This window comes from Remersonia thermophila, chromosome 7 (genome assembly GCF_042764415.1).
Source record: "Remersonia thermophila strain ATCC 22073 chromosome 7, whole genome shotgun sequence".
In the NCBI taxonomy this organism is placed as follows: domain Eukaryota; kingdom Fungi; phylum Ascomycota; class Sordariomycetes; order Sordariales; family Chaetomiaceae; genus Remersonia; species Remersonia thermophila.
In genome coordinates this window covers 2,252,211-2,265,913 of record NC_092223.1, presented here as the reverse complement: position 1 = coordinate 2,265,913, position 13,703 = coordinate 2,252,211, and the positions used below count along the sequence as shown (strand labels likewise).

General features: G+C 59.0%; 3 protein-coding genes across 3 annotated transcripts; 2 read left to right on the top strand and 1 right to left on the bottom strand.

Moving 5' to 3' along the window:
- Positions 1-307: 307 nt before the first annotated feature.
- On the top strand, positions 308-1,699 carry VTJ83DRAFT_7581 (uncharacterized protein; the record flags this gene model as incomplete). Its single annotated transcript, XM_071014419.1, has 1 exon — positions 308-1,699. The coding sequence occupies one exon, from the start codon at positions 308-310 to the stop codon at positions 1,697-1,699; it is 1,392 nt and encodes a 463-aa protein (XP_070863798.1).
- Positions 1,700-5,433: 3,734 nt separating this feature from the next.
- VTJ83DRAFT_7580 (uncharacterized protein) lies at positions 5,434-9,814 on the top strand (the record flags this gene model as incomplete). The annotated part of the gene is made up of 3 exons (XM_071014418.1): positions 5,434-6,792; positions 6,855-9,453; positions 9,627-9,814. The coding sequence occupies 3 exons, from the start codon at positions 5,434-5,436 to the stop codon at positions 9,812-9,814; spliced, it is 4,146 nt and encodes a 1,381-aa protein (XP_070863797.1).
- A 763-nt stretch (positions 9,815-10,577) lies between these two features.
- VTJ83DRAFT_7579 (uncharacterized protein) lies at positions 10,578-12,926 on the bottom strand (the record flags this gene model as incomplete). Its single annotated transcript, XM_071014416.1, has 2 exons — positions 10,578-10,789; positions 10,964-12,926. 2 exons carry the CDS (start codon positions 12,924-12,926, stop codon positions 10,578-10,580), a joined length of 2,175 nt encoding a protein of 724 aa, XP_070863796.1.
- Between the last annotated feature and the right edge of the window lie 777 nt (positions 12,927-13,703).

The window sequence follows — 13,703 nt, the reverse complement described above, 5'->3', positions numbered from 1 at the left end:
CGGTACTTGTATCCAGCCAAGACGCTCTCCTCGCCATTCTGCAAACATCGGCTGAGCCTTGCTGCAGGCTCCCGGGCCGTTGGTGAAGCGAGACAGGGGTTACAGGCCCGAGCATGGTATAGTTACGGCTCACTCCGGGTGCAACCTCCGAGGCATTCGTCAGGGGACACAGAACCAAACAACGGTGTCCTATTTATCCGGGACCCTCGCCAATGTTCAAAACGCATGTGCGATTTTCACTTGCCACCTCTTCACGCAACCGTCACCTCTGGGTCCTAACCCCCTACCCCTTAGCGCGTCGCCGGTCATGCGCGCAGCTGTTTCTCTCCGGGGCGTCTTGTCCGCCCTGCTCAGCCTGCTGCTGTTCCATGAGGCGACCGCTTCCGTGACGGTGCGGAAGACAGGACGAGCCCCGACCGGCTATGAGGTCGAGTTTCGGTACATCAACGCCACGGCACGGCGGGTGCTCATCGGCGGCGGGCTGCAACCCTTCACAGATCAGTTCCACACAACTGGTACCCTGCACAGGACCAACGGCCGCTTCGACCCGCACGACTACCAACCGGGGGACTTCTGGGTGAGCAATCCCTGGCCACAGCTGCCCGAGGACTATGTTTGGCCCTATGAGATGCGCCGATCCGCCGACCGCGAAGACGAATGGGTGTACACGGCGCCATTCCCCAGTGGCACTTATACCTACGCCTTCCTTCCGGACTGCGACTACGCCCCCAACTGCACAGTCGACACAGGCAAGCTGGTCGTCGATCCGGACGTGCCGCCCTTCATGAACGTCCCCGGTGATCAGCTGTCTAGCAACTTCGTGGTCCCCTTTGATGCAAAGTTCCAAGCCTCGCCGGAGCTAAACACCAATTTTGACTACACCCTCCCGGCCCCGCACCCCTGCCGCAACCGCGGCCGAGTTCTCCACGTCAACTACACCTCCCCCGGCTCCCTCCACCCGGCCAAAGACGTTCACGACTTTGTGATCTACCTCCCCCCAGGCTACGGCCGGTCCAAGACAAAAAAGGAGTACCCCTTGCTGTACCTCTCCCACGGCGCCAACGGCAACGGCGCTGACTGGGAAAATCTCGGCCGCATCAGCCACATCATGGACAACCTCATCCGCCTGGGCCACATCCCGCCCACCGTGGTCGTCGCACCCACCTTCTACAACCTCGACGCGTCGCACCAGGACGGGAAAAAGTTCCTGTACGGCAACCGGTCACACACCGTCCCCGTCCCCGCCGCGCGCCTCGTACGCGAGAACTACGAAAAGTACCTTTTCCCATTCGTCGAGTCAAACTACGACGTGTGCCGCAACTCCAGCTGCCGCGCCTTCGCAGGCCTCAGCATGGGCGGGGTGCTCACCTACGAGATGCTCGTCAACGCGACGGACCGGTTCGATTACTTTGGCTTGTTCGCGCCAGCGACGCTGCCGCCGTACCTGTCGGACAAAGATTTAGCGAGGAACCCGGCCCTAAAGAAGAAGGGAATCTTTGTTGCGTACGGACTGTATGACTTTGTGTTTCAGTGGGCAAGGGACTTACAGGACGCGCTGGACGGGCTGGGGATTAAGCATGTGACGAGGGTGACGCCGTTTGGGAGCCACGCCTGGAATGCCTTCCAAGATCAGGTCTGGTTTTTTGGCAAGACAGTGCTGTGGAAGCCTTTGCCGCTGAACTTGAGAGGGAGGAGGTAGGCGAGTGACGGGATCTAGTAGAGAGGGATGGAAAAGGGGAATATACTTCATGTACCGTGTATATAATTAATTACTGGTTAGTTCATTTTGCTGTATATGCTGTATACCTATATTGTTGTCTTGATGTCAGGAAGTGGCCATTCCCTCTGCACTTTTGCTCTCGACCCTCTGGCACCTACAAAGTACAATCAATGTGCCTACCTACCAGATAGTCACCAAGATACAGAGCAGGCAGTCGAGGTGTATAGTACTGTTACCTAGCATGAAACCGGTTTCAGCCCAATCTCGCCAACCAAGCCACAGGAAAATCATCGCCTAGAATATCACGACTGCAGCATTGGATTCACAGGCATGTCCGTGAATAGCTTCTTGCCCGTGGTCCAGAACAGCCCCCGAGGACGTCACGAATCCTACGGCTCCACGCTCGAACCAGAAAAGCAAGCAGCATACGTTGTGTAACGCACCCAGCCCCACGGCGGCACGCGTCCGGAAGGCGTGTTTGCCACCTCTGAGTTCCAGGTTCCAAACCAACTGTAGGGTTCCCTTATTGAAACGGTTACGTACCTTGGCCTGATCAATGTGCCAGCGAGTTTTGCAGCAGCAGTACTGTACACTACTGTAGTATGTACATCATCGGAGGAGCGTGGATGAGATGAGGATATCCGGATGGCTGCGCAAGGGTTAGTGTGACTGTCACGTGCACCCCCCTGAACGAGCCTCAGCAGGGGTGGGTCACCACTGACGTCATGGTGATGGAAACCCCTGGGGGCCCGAAGCCCGCAACCTTCGCTCGAAGCCCGAGCCCGTCAGATTAGAGGAGCGGATAGGGTTTCCTCCGGAGCCGTCTCGCCGGTTGCCGAAGTTTCCGGTGTGGCCAACAAGGCCATGATCTGCGCGACGCGACTTGGACGTGTCGATCCTCCTCGACACCCTCCTTCCATGCTCCGCCCCCCCCCCCCCCCCCCCTGATGCGACCGCCATGTTGGACGTGTGAAACATCGGCGAAATCCAATGGCCGTCGCCCAGTGCAACGGAGCCGATAAAGATGGGCTCTGCGCCACGAAATACTGCGTACGTCCAGGTCGATGAACCATACGATTGGCGCGGCGTGACGCGTCTTGTTCGATAGCGACTAGATTGATTCGTGCAAGCAGAAGGGCCATATGAGTTGGTCATGGTGAACAAACACGACGGCGCCGTTGGCTGTCGTAGCGCACGTATTATCGTGTAACCCAATGACTGACCCGCCCATGCAGGCGTTCCGACTGTAATTGCAGCACCGGGCACCGCCAACATTCATTGTTTTGGGACAGGGATGCCGCGAAAACCGGATGATTGAGTTTGCCTCCCAAACCTGAGTAAGGTGACATCGTTACGCCGAAGACAACCTGGAAGGCGGACGGAATGAAGTTGAAACATTTCAATGCCAGGCCTAAGTGCCATTCAAGCAGTCAAATCATTTTAGAGGAGCAGGAGAACATATGTACTGCGTATAGAGAAGCCTACAGACGGGATTGATGAGAATATCGGAAGGTTGACCAAGTTTCAACGTCAAAGTGAAGCTCAGGTAACTAACTACCCATGGTAAAGATAGGTAGGTAGGACACCTACCACATTGCCTTACACGCGTAGTAGGGAGAGAAGGGATGTGGAAGCTTTCTCCTGGTCCTCATCGGGCTGAGATCCTGTAGGGTAACTACTGCGTAGCTCCTGGCTCAGCATCCATACCTGGGACAAAATAACCCGACGGAAACACCTCGTGGGTAGCCAAGACAGCGAGTGTTACCTCATGGTCCTCCCGCCGTTGCACACCCTATCATGCAAGGGACAACATCATGCAGCGAAAGTGGAGGTGGGGCGAATCGCTGTTGACATGGGAGATTAGGTTGATGGGCTGCCGTGGTGTGAAAATTGCGTCGATAAACGACCGGAAGTTCGTGCTGGCCACTGGCTCCTGTGACATGTACACTAATATCCCAGGCACCTCAGTTTCTCTTTCCGATGCCTTCGGTCTTTGGTGTCTTGGGTGGGTGTCCGTTGTGGATGTTGGCTGACTGGTTATTCAGGTCTCATTTGCGACAGCGGTACAGGGCTAGGGGGGCGTCGGCGGGGGAAACACAGCCCGACGAGGCCCGACTGACTTGAGGACCATCTGAGTACCTAAGCCCCAAGACGGTACTAACTGGCTCCGTTTTTGCACTGTGACACCCGGCCAAGGGGCTCCAGATTTTGGAAGGCGGGTTGCCAAATGCGGAGATTCAGGGGGTCTGAAAACTGCCCAATACTGCTTGAGGGTCTGCAAGACAGCTTTTCTTCATCACGCCCAGTGATGATACCCCGGGGTTCCAGTGTTTCCATCTGATATCCAAATACTGTCCGGATAGTAGGTAAGGTACCTTATGCAGGGGCCTACGTGAACAAAAAACAAATTGGCTAGAATCTGGAAACTTGGAAACAAAAGACGGGATGGCATGTTCCAATCTCCAATTCCCGTCAGGTTGTCTGAACCAACGATCTCCTAGGGAATTGGACCGTGACATAGTGCATAGGTGCCGGTAATTACCTACTCAGCACTGTGTGTACCATGTGTGTGCCTAGCTCGGTACCTTCACGTTACCCACACTACGGTAGGTACGCAGTAGGTAACGTGTACTATGCACACAACTGCACGGCGCAGGGCACAGCATTTTATCCCGCCTAGGCACCCGTCCGTGTCCGATCAGGACACAACCTGGAAGCCTAGGTGCACTCAAGGGTAACTACGTAATTAGTGTACGTATGTACAGTAGTGTGCGTCCACTGGATTTATGTACGTCTACAGACGGCGAACCAGTATGTACCTCGGGTCCTGTTGGGGTCTGCCACCTCCCGTCCCCTTCTCCCCCTTTTCTGTCGAGGGACGGAGACGACCAATGGAGCCCGAGAAGTCGGGGATGCAAGACTTCACCCCTTCAGTTGACCATTCGGTGAGCGGCGGTTTATTGGTGCCGCCGACAATCGTTGTGTTGGTTGCCCCGATTTCCCCTTGATTGAAGATTCGATTCGATGGTCTTCGCCTGGCCCTTCGCGTCACGCTATTGAGTCGCCAGCAAGGTCCCCGTCAGCCATCGACAAAGCCATTCCCAAGTGAGCGAAAGCGATCGCCCGTCAGCGGCCTTGGGCTGACGCCGGCCACGCACCCGCAAGGATCACCAAAAAAACTGCTGGGTCCGAGTGTGGGGAACCAGGCTGACTTGATTGGTGGACAGCTGGCGGGGCGAGACGTGTGCGATTGGCGCTGCGGGCCATCGGAATCCCATCGCAGGGCCTGCATCCAATTGCAGCACGGCGAGGCACCGGCCACAGCAGCAGGGAACACACCAGCGGGCGGGCACCCAAGGCGGCAGCGACTCGCTGCAGACGCACTGCCCTGCCCAGGTCCGTCCCGTTCCCAGGGGGGAGCCTGTAGACTCCCGTCACCACGCAGCTCGGCTGATTGCCCTGACTCCCCTGCGGTCTGCAGTCGCACAAGTCACGCAACCCAGTCCCACTCGCCCACGCTCGTTCGTCTCGGTTTGCCCCTGGATGGAACTTGCTCGACAGGCCGGGCGCCAGCTCCCACACACCCCCCGACCTGACCGACTTGATTGGGCTGGGGGCTTTGTCTTTTTCGTCCAAGAAGCAAGGTGTGGAAAAGCGAGAATCCCAAGAACGCTCTAGCAATCCGGAGCCGCTCGGGGACTCTCTCTGCCGCCATGTCCTCCTACCGCCCCGCCGTTGCTGCTCCTCTACCCACCTCGTCCTTTCATCCATCCACCAGCACCACCGCAACAACAACAACGCCGACGACGAGAACCCCTCCGCTGCCCTCTAACGGCCTCGCCGACGTCGCCGGCCCCTACGCTTCACCATCCCGCCGGATTCGCAACGGCAGCCGAGACGAGGGCAATCTCGGCGCGAGGGCTCACCTTTTCCACAGCCATCACAACCACAACCACCCCCCGAACCAGAACCACCACCCCCTTGCTTTTTTGCATCACCACAACCACCGCGACGAAGCCGGTCCCCTCAGCCGACCCTCGGCCCCTGCCGTCCGCCACATTGCTGCCTTTTCCGCCGTTCCTCCGAATCCCCCGAGATCGTCGTCGCTCAACCACGCCAACCCCCCACGTACCTCGTCACTTCTTCCGCCTGCGAGGATCGTCATCAACCCGGGCACGCCGTCCGACGCCGCGCCGCCAGTCCCCTCGCCGTTCAATGATCCTCGACCCGCGCCTAGGGTTCCCGAGTCCTCCAGGGAAGGCAACCCGCGCCACGGGAGAGGCCATTCACGATCCGACAGCGGTGGGAGCCTGAGCGATACTCTGCGCAACCTGAACCGCTGGTCCGTGTCAACCACATCGAGCCGCGCATCCAGCCTTGCCGAGTTCACGCGTCGTGTGAGCGCCGAGATCTTGGGTTATCGCTCGCCAAGCAGAAGACCCAGGCCGTCCCCAGGGGGAAGCTCCCCGCGATCCTCACCTCGAAGAGACGATCGCCAATCGCCAACCTCTGCCCCGGTCCCACCGTTGCAGAGCCTCCCACGCATTTCGACGGGTCCCTCCCTGGCCCACGAAGTCCTACAGCTCAATCTCGCCAGGTTTTCCCCGACGCCAGAAGAAAGCGATCGCGAGCCCGTTCAGGACGGCGCGTCCCGGCAGGAGCCAGCAACGCGCTCACAGGAAGCGCCCCAGGAGTTCTCGCACCATCCTGGCGCACTGGCAGATTCGCCCGACATGATGTCCATTACCCACGAGTCGGCCGCCATGTCGTACACGCACAACGGCCACCCCGGGGGTCACCCGCGGGCTCCCGCGGGGAGCTCCGAGGGCGCTGCGTCCAACAGGAGCAGTCGCGACAGGTCGAGAGACGGAGATCGCAGACGCCAGGGCAGAGGCTCTTCCCAAAGGGGTATACTGGCCAGGGCCCTGGAGACGGCCCGGACGGCCGTCCGGCTGGACAATGCCGGCAACCCGGAGGGAGCAAGGAGGGCCTACGCCGAAGCCTGCGCCGTCCTCCAGCAGGTTCTCCTGCGCACCTCATTCGAGGAGGACCGTAGGCGGCTTGAAGACATTGTGAGTTGCACAGAGCATGACAAGCCCTGTTCCGCAGACGATTCTGACTTGCTGAATTTCAGCACCAAACCTACCTGGCCCGCGTCATGGAGCTGGACGAGCAACTGGCGGACATGGAGACCCAGGAAAAGGAACTGCCTGAGCGGCCCGGGAGCAACGATCTACACGATATGCTGGCCGCCACCGTCCCCACCGGCCCCTCCAGAGCAGCCACCCCGGGGCTTGGTGGACATGAAGCCTTGGCCGCGCAGATAGGTCCCTCGCGCGAGACAGCGCGGACTCCGCCGCCCCCGTCCCGCGCGTCGCCTCTGCCCACCGACCCGAGGGAAACCCCCACATCCTATCTGACCGCGCAATACTCACTGCAGTCCGCCTTCTCGCGGGCAAGGTACCCCAACAACAACGGCACGCTTCTTCGGCCCCCTGCGGCGGATACAACATATATGCCCCCGCCTCTCTCCCCTCGCCGCGGCTTGTCCCCGGCGAGGATGTCGCCCCCGCCTGCAGCTCCCGAGAGCCCAAGGAGAGCCCCGCCAGAGGTCCCGAGCTACAGCCGCCCGCCGACGGCCCAATCCACCAGTCACCACCGCGACAACAGTCACGAATCGATTTCGTGGCTCGATCCAATTGACGAATCGGACCGGGCAAGCACGTCCTCGGTGCATTCAGCATCTTCATCAAGGATCCGACGGAGGCACCTTCGCGGCCCCAGCGGTGCCACGGAGACCGAATTCGATGCCGCCCTCGACGATGCCATCGAGGCTGCCTACGATGATGGATACGAACCTGATGAGTCTGCGTACATTGCGCACGGCTTCCGCGGGACGCACACCGTGCCCATCGTGAGCTCGATGCACCACGCGGAGATGACCAGGGAGGCGGCGCACGATTCGGAAAGGGAGGCTCTTCGGCTGGCCACCGAGAGGGAGCAGCAGCTTCGATTGCAGCAACAGCTGGAGGATGAAGAGTTTAGGAGGCACGAAGCCATCGGCGAGGATTTCTTCGACGGAAATGATTCGGATGAGGAGGCACGCGCGCAGGCGGCGCGGGATAATGCTCTCGGGGAGTTCTCGTTTGGCTTGGATTCTAGATCGGCAGTGCCACGGGAATCCGACTCTAGCGGCATGACTGGTCACACGTGGAACAGCTCGAGCTCGAATCTGCCGACCTCTACCATGGTCCTGACCCCGGTGAGCGAAGACGAACTGTCTCCACGCGGCACCCCCGGAGTCAATGCCTTTACCGGACCGTTGCCGGAAGTTCCTGATGCTTCACAACTGCTACCGCCGCACTCGGACGTCTCAGCCTCTCAGCAACCCGGAAACGGCGTTCGCAACCGCCGCCTGTCGGGCCAGAATGCCAAGGAGCTGAAGATTGAGACGGCCAGGATAGCACCCGCGCCAGGACCAGCCACGGCGGGTCCCACAGTACCTGCCCAGCACATCGCCGGCAGCTACATCGTGCAGCAACGTCAGGCCCTCTCTGCCGGCCCCGTTCACGCTCCGGGGCTGCCTCCGGCAAGGACCGGGCCGTCGCCGGTCCCCGGTGCGCGTGAAGACCAGTCCCTTCCCCCACTTCCCCCCAACCCGGAGGAGCACTCGCGCGTGGGAACACCATCTGTAGTGCGCCCAAATCTACGCAAGAACTACTCATCCTCAAGCCTCAAGAGCCTGCGCACCCGCAACCTCTCCATCTCCCACGCCGAAGAAACATCGGATCATTCCCCCGCTACGCCCTTCAGCACGCACTTTGGTAGCCGCCTCCCCCCCGCCGTGCCGTCTCTTCCCGCTGGAATCAAGGATCGCGTCATCAGCTCCAGCAACGGCGGCGGCAACACGACCGGCCTCCACCTTTTCGAAAACCACTTCCACTCTCCCGACCGACCCGGGTCGCCCAACCCCATGACACCCGATGCCCCCGCTCCGCTCGAACCCTGCCCTACCGACACTCTGCTCCGTCCCTTCTGGCTCATGCGTTGCCTTTACCAGACCCTGTGCCATCCCCGCGGCGGGTACCTTAGCACCAAGCTGTTTGTGCCGCGTGACGTGTGGCGGATCAAGGGGGTGAAGCTGAAGAACGTCGAGGACAAGATTGCCAACTGCGACTTGCTAACTGCAGCACTGCAGAGGCTGGCCCGCGTGGACACGTGTGATGCGGATGCTGTGTTGGAAGAAATGCAAGCCCTCGAAGCGGTGCTGGAGCAGGTGCAGGCGACACTGACTAAGAAGCTGGGAAATGAGGTGGGTGTTGCTGGAGTCGGCGCCATGTTTAAGGATGCGGCGGCGGCTGCTGCTTCTGGGGATGGCAGCGACCTAGCCGCAATGCCGCGCTCGGGAAGCGTGGTCGGAAAGGGGAGCGGTTTCTCGTGGCGCAGGTTGAGGAGCAAGAATAGCTCGGCAAACCTGCCCGGCCTGTCCGCCGCAGCATCGGGGAGCTCCAGCAGGGCGGGTAGCGCTGCCGGCGCTGCGAGCACGACCAACGTCAATGAGGCAGGCAAGGATGGATCGTCAGGCTCGTCGTCGTATCATCCTAGCTTGCCCATGACTGAGCATCCCACGAGAAGGCCGGTGAAGCGCGACTTGCCAAACGTTGTGTTTACGGGGCCCAATGCTGGGTATATGGCGAGCTTGGCGCGGCTGTTCGATGCTGCGCAGATGATCGGTATGTTCTTCTCCCTGTTTCTGATCTTCATCCCCCCATATTTCCCATCGCATCTTCCAACCTCCCAGCCGTTCTTGCCGTTGTCAACCTGGCGTGACGGGTTTCTACGACTTACGATCCGTCCCCCCCACCACTAGGGGAAAAAAAAACATATGGCTAACGGCAGTCGACAGACCAAATCGCCCGACAAGTCGAGGACCCAGGGCTCCGTCACGCAGACAAGACACAGGTCGGGATCGAGCTGTGCACGCGCCATGCTGCCGAGTTTTTTGCGTTTTACATTTGCCGGTTTGTGCTGGCGGACGTGACCCTGCTGTTGGACAAGTTTGTGAAGAGGGGGACGGAATGGGTGTTGTCTTGAATGTATCTCGTTGTCAGCTGAGCTTCGTCCGGGACTAGATGACGGGAGGCTTGGAGGAGTATGGAGTTGTGAGTAGCCTAACGTCGTATAGGGCATTGTGTTTGTGTTGACGCGATTGCGTATGAGCAAGGAGTATAAAGGAGGGCAATAGGCTCAGATTTAAGGCGGGGAAGGGCGGGCATACGGAAAGGGGGGCGGTGTTGGTTTGGGTACACGGGAATGTTCATTCTGGAGATGTGCAATGTTAGATGTTCCCCTCGGTTGGAGGAATGATCATGGCGGTACGCAAGAGGGACCGCAGACGCGGACGTGAACTGGATAGATAAGGCGGGATGGTACCGGGCTGTATATGGATTCTTTGTGGTTCCTGATCACAGTTCTTGGTCGTATTTCAGCGCTTTGGGTTGAGAGTGTGTTAAGCAGCGGGACGAGAAACGGTTGCCGAGTCGATCGGGGGATTCAATACACATCAGTTTCTCGTTTTCTCAGCCCTAGACATCATTCTAACCCCCCTGACATGATAACTCACAAGACAACTAGTGCCTGTATTGTTCCCACCTTCAGCCCTATGAACCGAACATTCCACCCCGGCTTGCACTCATAAATGTCATACTCCCAAGGTCTAGATGCAAAAAGGTGAGTAATATGTACAGGACTACAATACAGCATCATACAACAGGTCCCAGAGGTATATCTTCCAGGCTAACCCCCCTCCCCGTTTGCCAAGCATCAGAAGACAGACGGGGACGGGAGCGAGACGGTTTCACTTGGACAAGAACTTCTGGAAAGCCTCCTGCTCAATCACCACATTGCCCACGGCCCTGAGACGTTTCCGTCCCGCCTTTTGCTTTTCCAACAGCTTGCGCCGGCGCGTGATGTCGCTTGCGTGCAGCTTGGCCAGCACGTCCTTGCGGAAAGGCTTGAGGGTCTCTCGAGCCACGATACGCTTGCCGGTGGCGGCTTGGATAATCACCTCTGTGCGGGTGTGTCAGTCGGCCAGCGTCTCCAGCGTGAATGGGCAGGCAAGATAGGCAGAGTTAGGCCGGGTGGAGTAGAAGATCTTGGTATGAACGGTTCGGGTGAGCCGTTTATCCACCTGTGATTCTATCCACCCAGCTGGGCAGGGGACGGGAAGAAGGGAAGACTCACCAAACATCTGCCTCTCGACATGTTCCTTGAACTTGCTCACCCATTCCCTTCCCAGCCTCTCCACTTGGCTCACATGCACCACCCTCGCAATTGCGTCCACGGCCTTCTTGTTGACCAACAAGTTCAACTTGACCAACTGACTCTCTCGCCACCCAGCATCTTCGTAATCGAGCGTCGCATACCCCTTTGTTGCCCCCTTGAGCTTCCCAAATAAGTCGTCCACCAAGCTCGCCATCGGTAGCTCGTACTTGAGAATCACCTGCGTCGAGGTGAAATACTCCAAGCCCTTCTGCACTCCTCTGGCCGTCTCGCAAATATCGATGACACGTCCAACGTACTCCCCTGGCAGTGTGATCGTCGCGGACACGACGGGCTCGTACAGCACCGCCTTGCGCATGCGCGGGTCTTCTGGCTCGGGAAACTCGGCAGGGTTGGTGATGATGGTTTCGTCGCCCGGTTTGGTGCTCCAAACGATGCGCGTCGGCACGGCGGGTTCGGTGATGATGATATCCGCGCCGTGTTCCTGTCGCAAGCGGTCTTGGAACACGGAGCAATGGAGGCTACCCAGAAACCCTAACCTCCAGCCCGCGCCGAGGGCTTCGGAGAAGTCCTTTTGTAGCGTGACACTGCGATCATTGAGGACCAGCTGCCCAATGCTATCCGCCAACTTGCCGTAGTCGGACTGATCCGTCGGGAAGGCAGCGACGAACACCATGGGTTTTGGCTCTTCGAACCCGGGGTACGGCTCTACCTTATCCTCGTATCCGGCGATGGTGAAGGTATCTCCTATCTTGGCATCCTGAATACGCTTCATGCCCGGATTGAAGTAGACGTACCCCACCTGCCCGGTGCGCAGGACCGACTGCTGGATTTGGTCCGGATGCTGAATTCCGACAGCGCCGACGGTGTACTCGTTACCCGTGGCCAAGCTGACGAGCCGGTCCCCGGGGCGAACACTACCGTCGAAGACGCGAACGAGCAGCACTACGCCCTTGAACGTGTCATACCACGAATCGACGAGGAGCATGCGCAGCGGCGCGTTCGGGTCGCCCATGGGCGGCGGTACGCGGTCGATCACGGCAGGGAGGATGTCTGCCACGCCCTGCCCCGTCTTGGCGCTCACGCGCACGGCAGCGGAGGTGTCGAGCTCGAAGACGGACTCGAGCTGCTCGAGAGCACGCTGGACGTCAGCGGTGGGGAGGTCGATCTTGTTCACAACCGGCACGAGGGCCAAGCCTTGGGCAAAGGCGAGGTAAAAGTTGGCAACCGTCTGAGCTTGTACGCCCTGGGAAGCGTCGACGAGCAACAGGGCACCACCGCACGAGGCATAGGAGCGGGTGACTTCGGCGCGGAAGTCGACGTGGCCGGGGGTGTCGACGAGGTGGAGCAGGTAGTCAAGGCCGTCACGCGGGTTGCGGTAGATCATGGTGCAGGTCTGGGCCTTGACTGTGATGCCGCGCTCGCGTTCAACGTCGAGCTTGTCGAGAATTTGCTTGTTGTCGCCGCTCGGGGCGACGGTGCCGGTGAGCTCGAGCAGGCGGTCTGAGAGGGTGCTTTTGCCGTGGTCGATGTGGGCGACGATGCAGAAGTTGCGGTACCGTTCCAGGGGTATAGCGGCGATGCGCTTTTCGAGCTCGGCAGCCCGGCGCTGTTCGGGACCATCTTTGAGGGAGGAGTAGGGGCGAGCAAGGTGGGGTTGAGGAGGGGATCGATCAAATCGAGGCGGTCCTGGTCGCAAGAAAGCTGCTGGTGAATCTTGTGTCGGCACCGGCCTGCACAGTCGCGATAAGGCGTAGCTCGCATAGCGCCGCCCGGTATCGATCTTCTCGCTACACGCTGAGCTCCGTAGCGCCAGGCCGGGGAGAGAGCTGGTCGCTGCTTGCGACCCAGCATGCGCCGGCGCCAGACGCAGACGCCGCAGCCATGGTCCCATTCGGCTAGGATGGCCCGGCACAGTGCGCATGCAATTGGCGCTCTAGAGCATGCAACCGATACAAGTGTGCCTGGTGTTTGGCCGTGGTTGATCGTGTGATGATGTTTGTGCTAGAACTTCCCCAAAATTGTCCCCGAGTCTCGGGCGGGCCTTATCAAGCTTATCGGCCACGTGGGGCCCGGCCCATGTAACACACCACATGAGGTTCCGAGGTCAGCTACCTACTGTAGCATTAATTACTGTGTAGATACCCGACCAACCTAGCAACTCACCTTGAACGTCCAGTGCTGCCTCCGAATGCTAGGTATCCAGACAACCGTCACGAATCGGACTCTAAATCATAGCGAGGTCTGAGTCCACTTGATTGGAATCTCGTTGACTATGATCTGCCCGATTACGAGACTCCATCGTTTGTTGGTCTTGTCTTGTTCTGGAAGCCAACTGCACAAACAGACAACCCAGTGAGTGGACGAGACCAAGCATTCCAGCCCTCCAAGCCTTGAGCATTTGTCTCGAGCTCAAGTATCCAACACTCAACATGAAGAGACGCGAACAATAAACCTTCGTGTCCGTTATGCTCAAATCCAGGGTGTCCACCGCTTAGGTTATGAACCTTGACGATGAATAACCCCGCTCGAAGCAATCAGCCCGCCTCCTGTGAGTGTCTCTGAAAACAACTTCGAGTAGATGGTCGTGGAGGAGCGAAGAAGCAGCAGACGGAATATGGCGGCTTTTCTTATTATGATAGGATATTGAATCACTGAAAAGGGACCGACTGAGTACTAGGACACAAATGCGACCCTACTT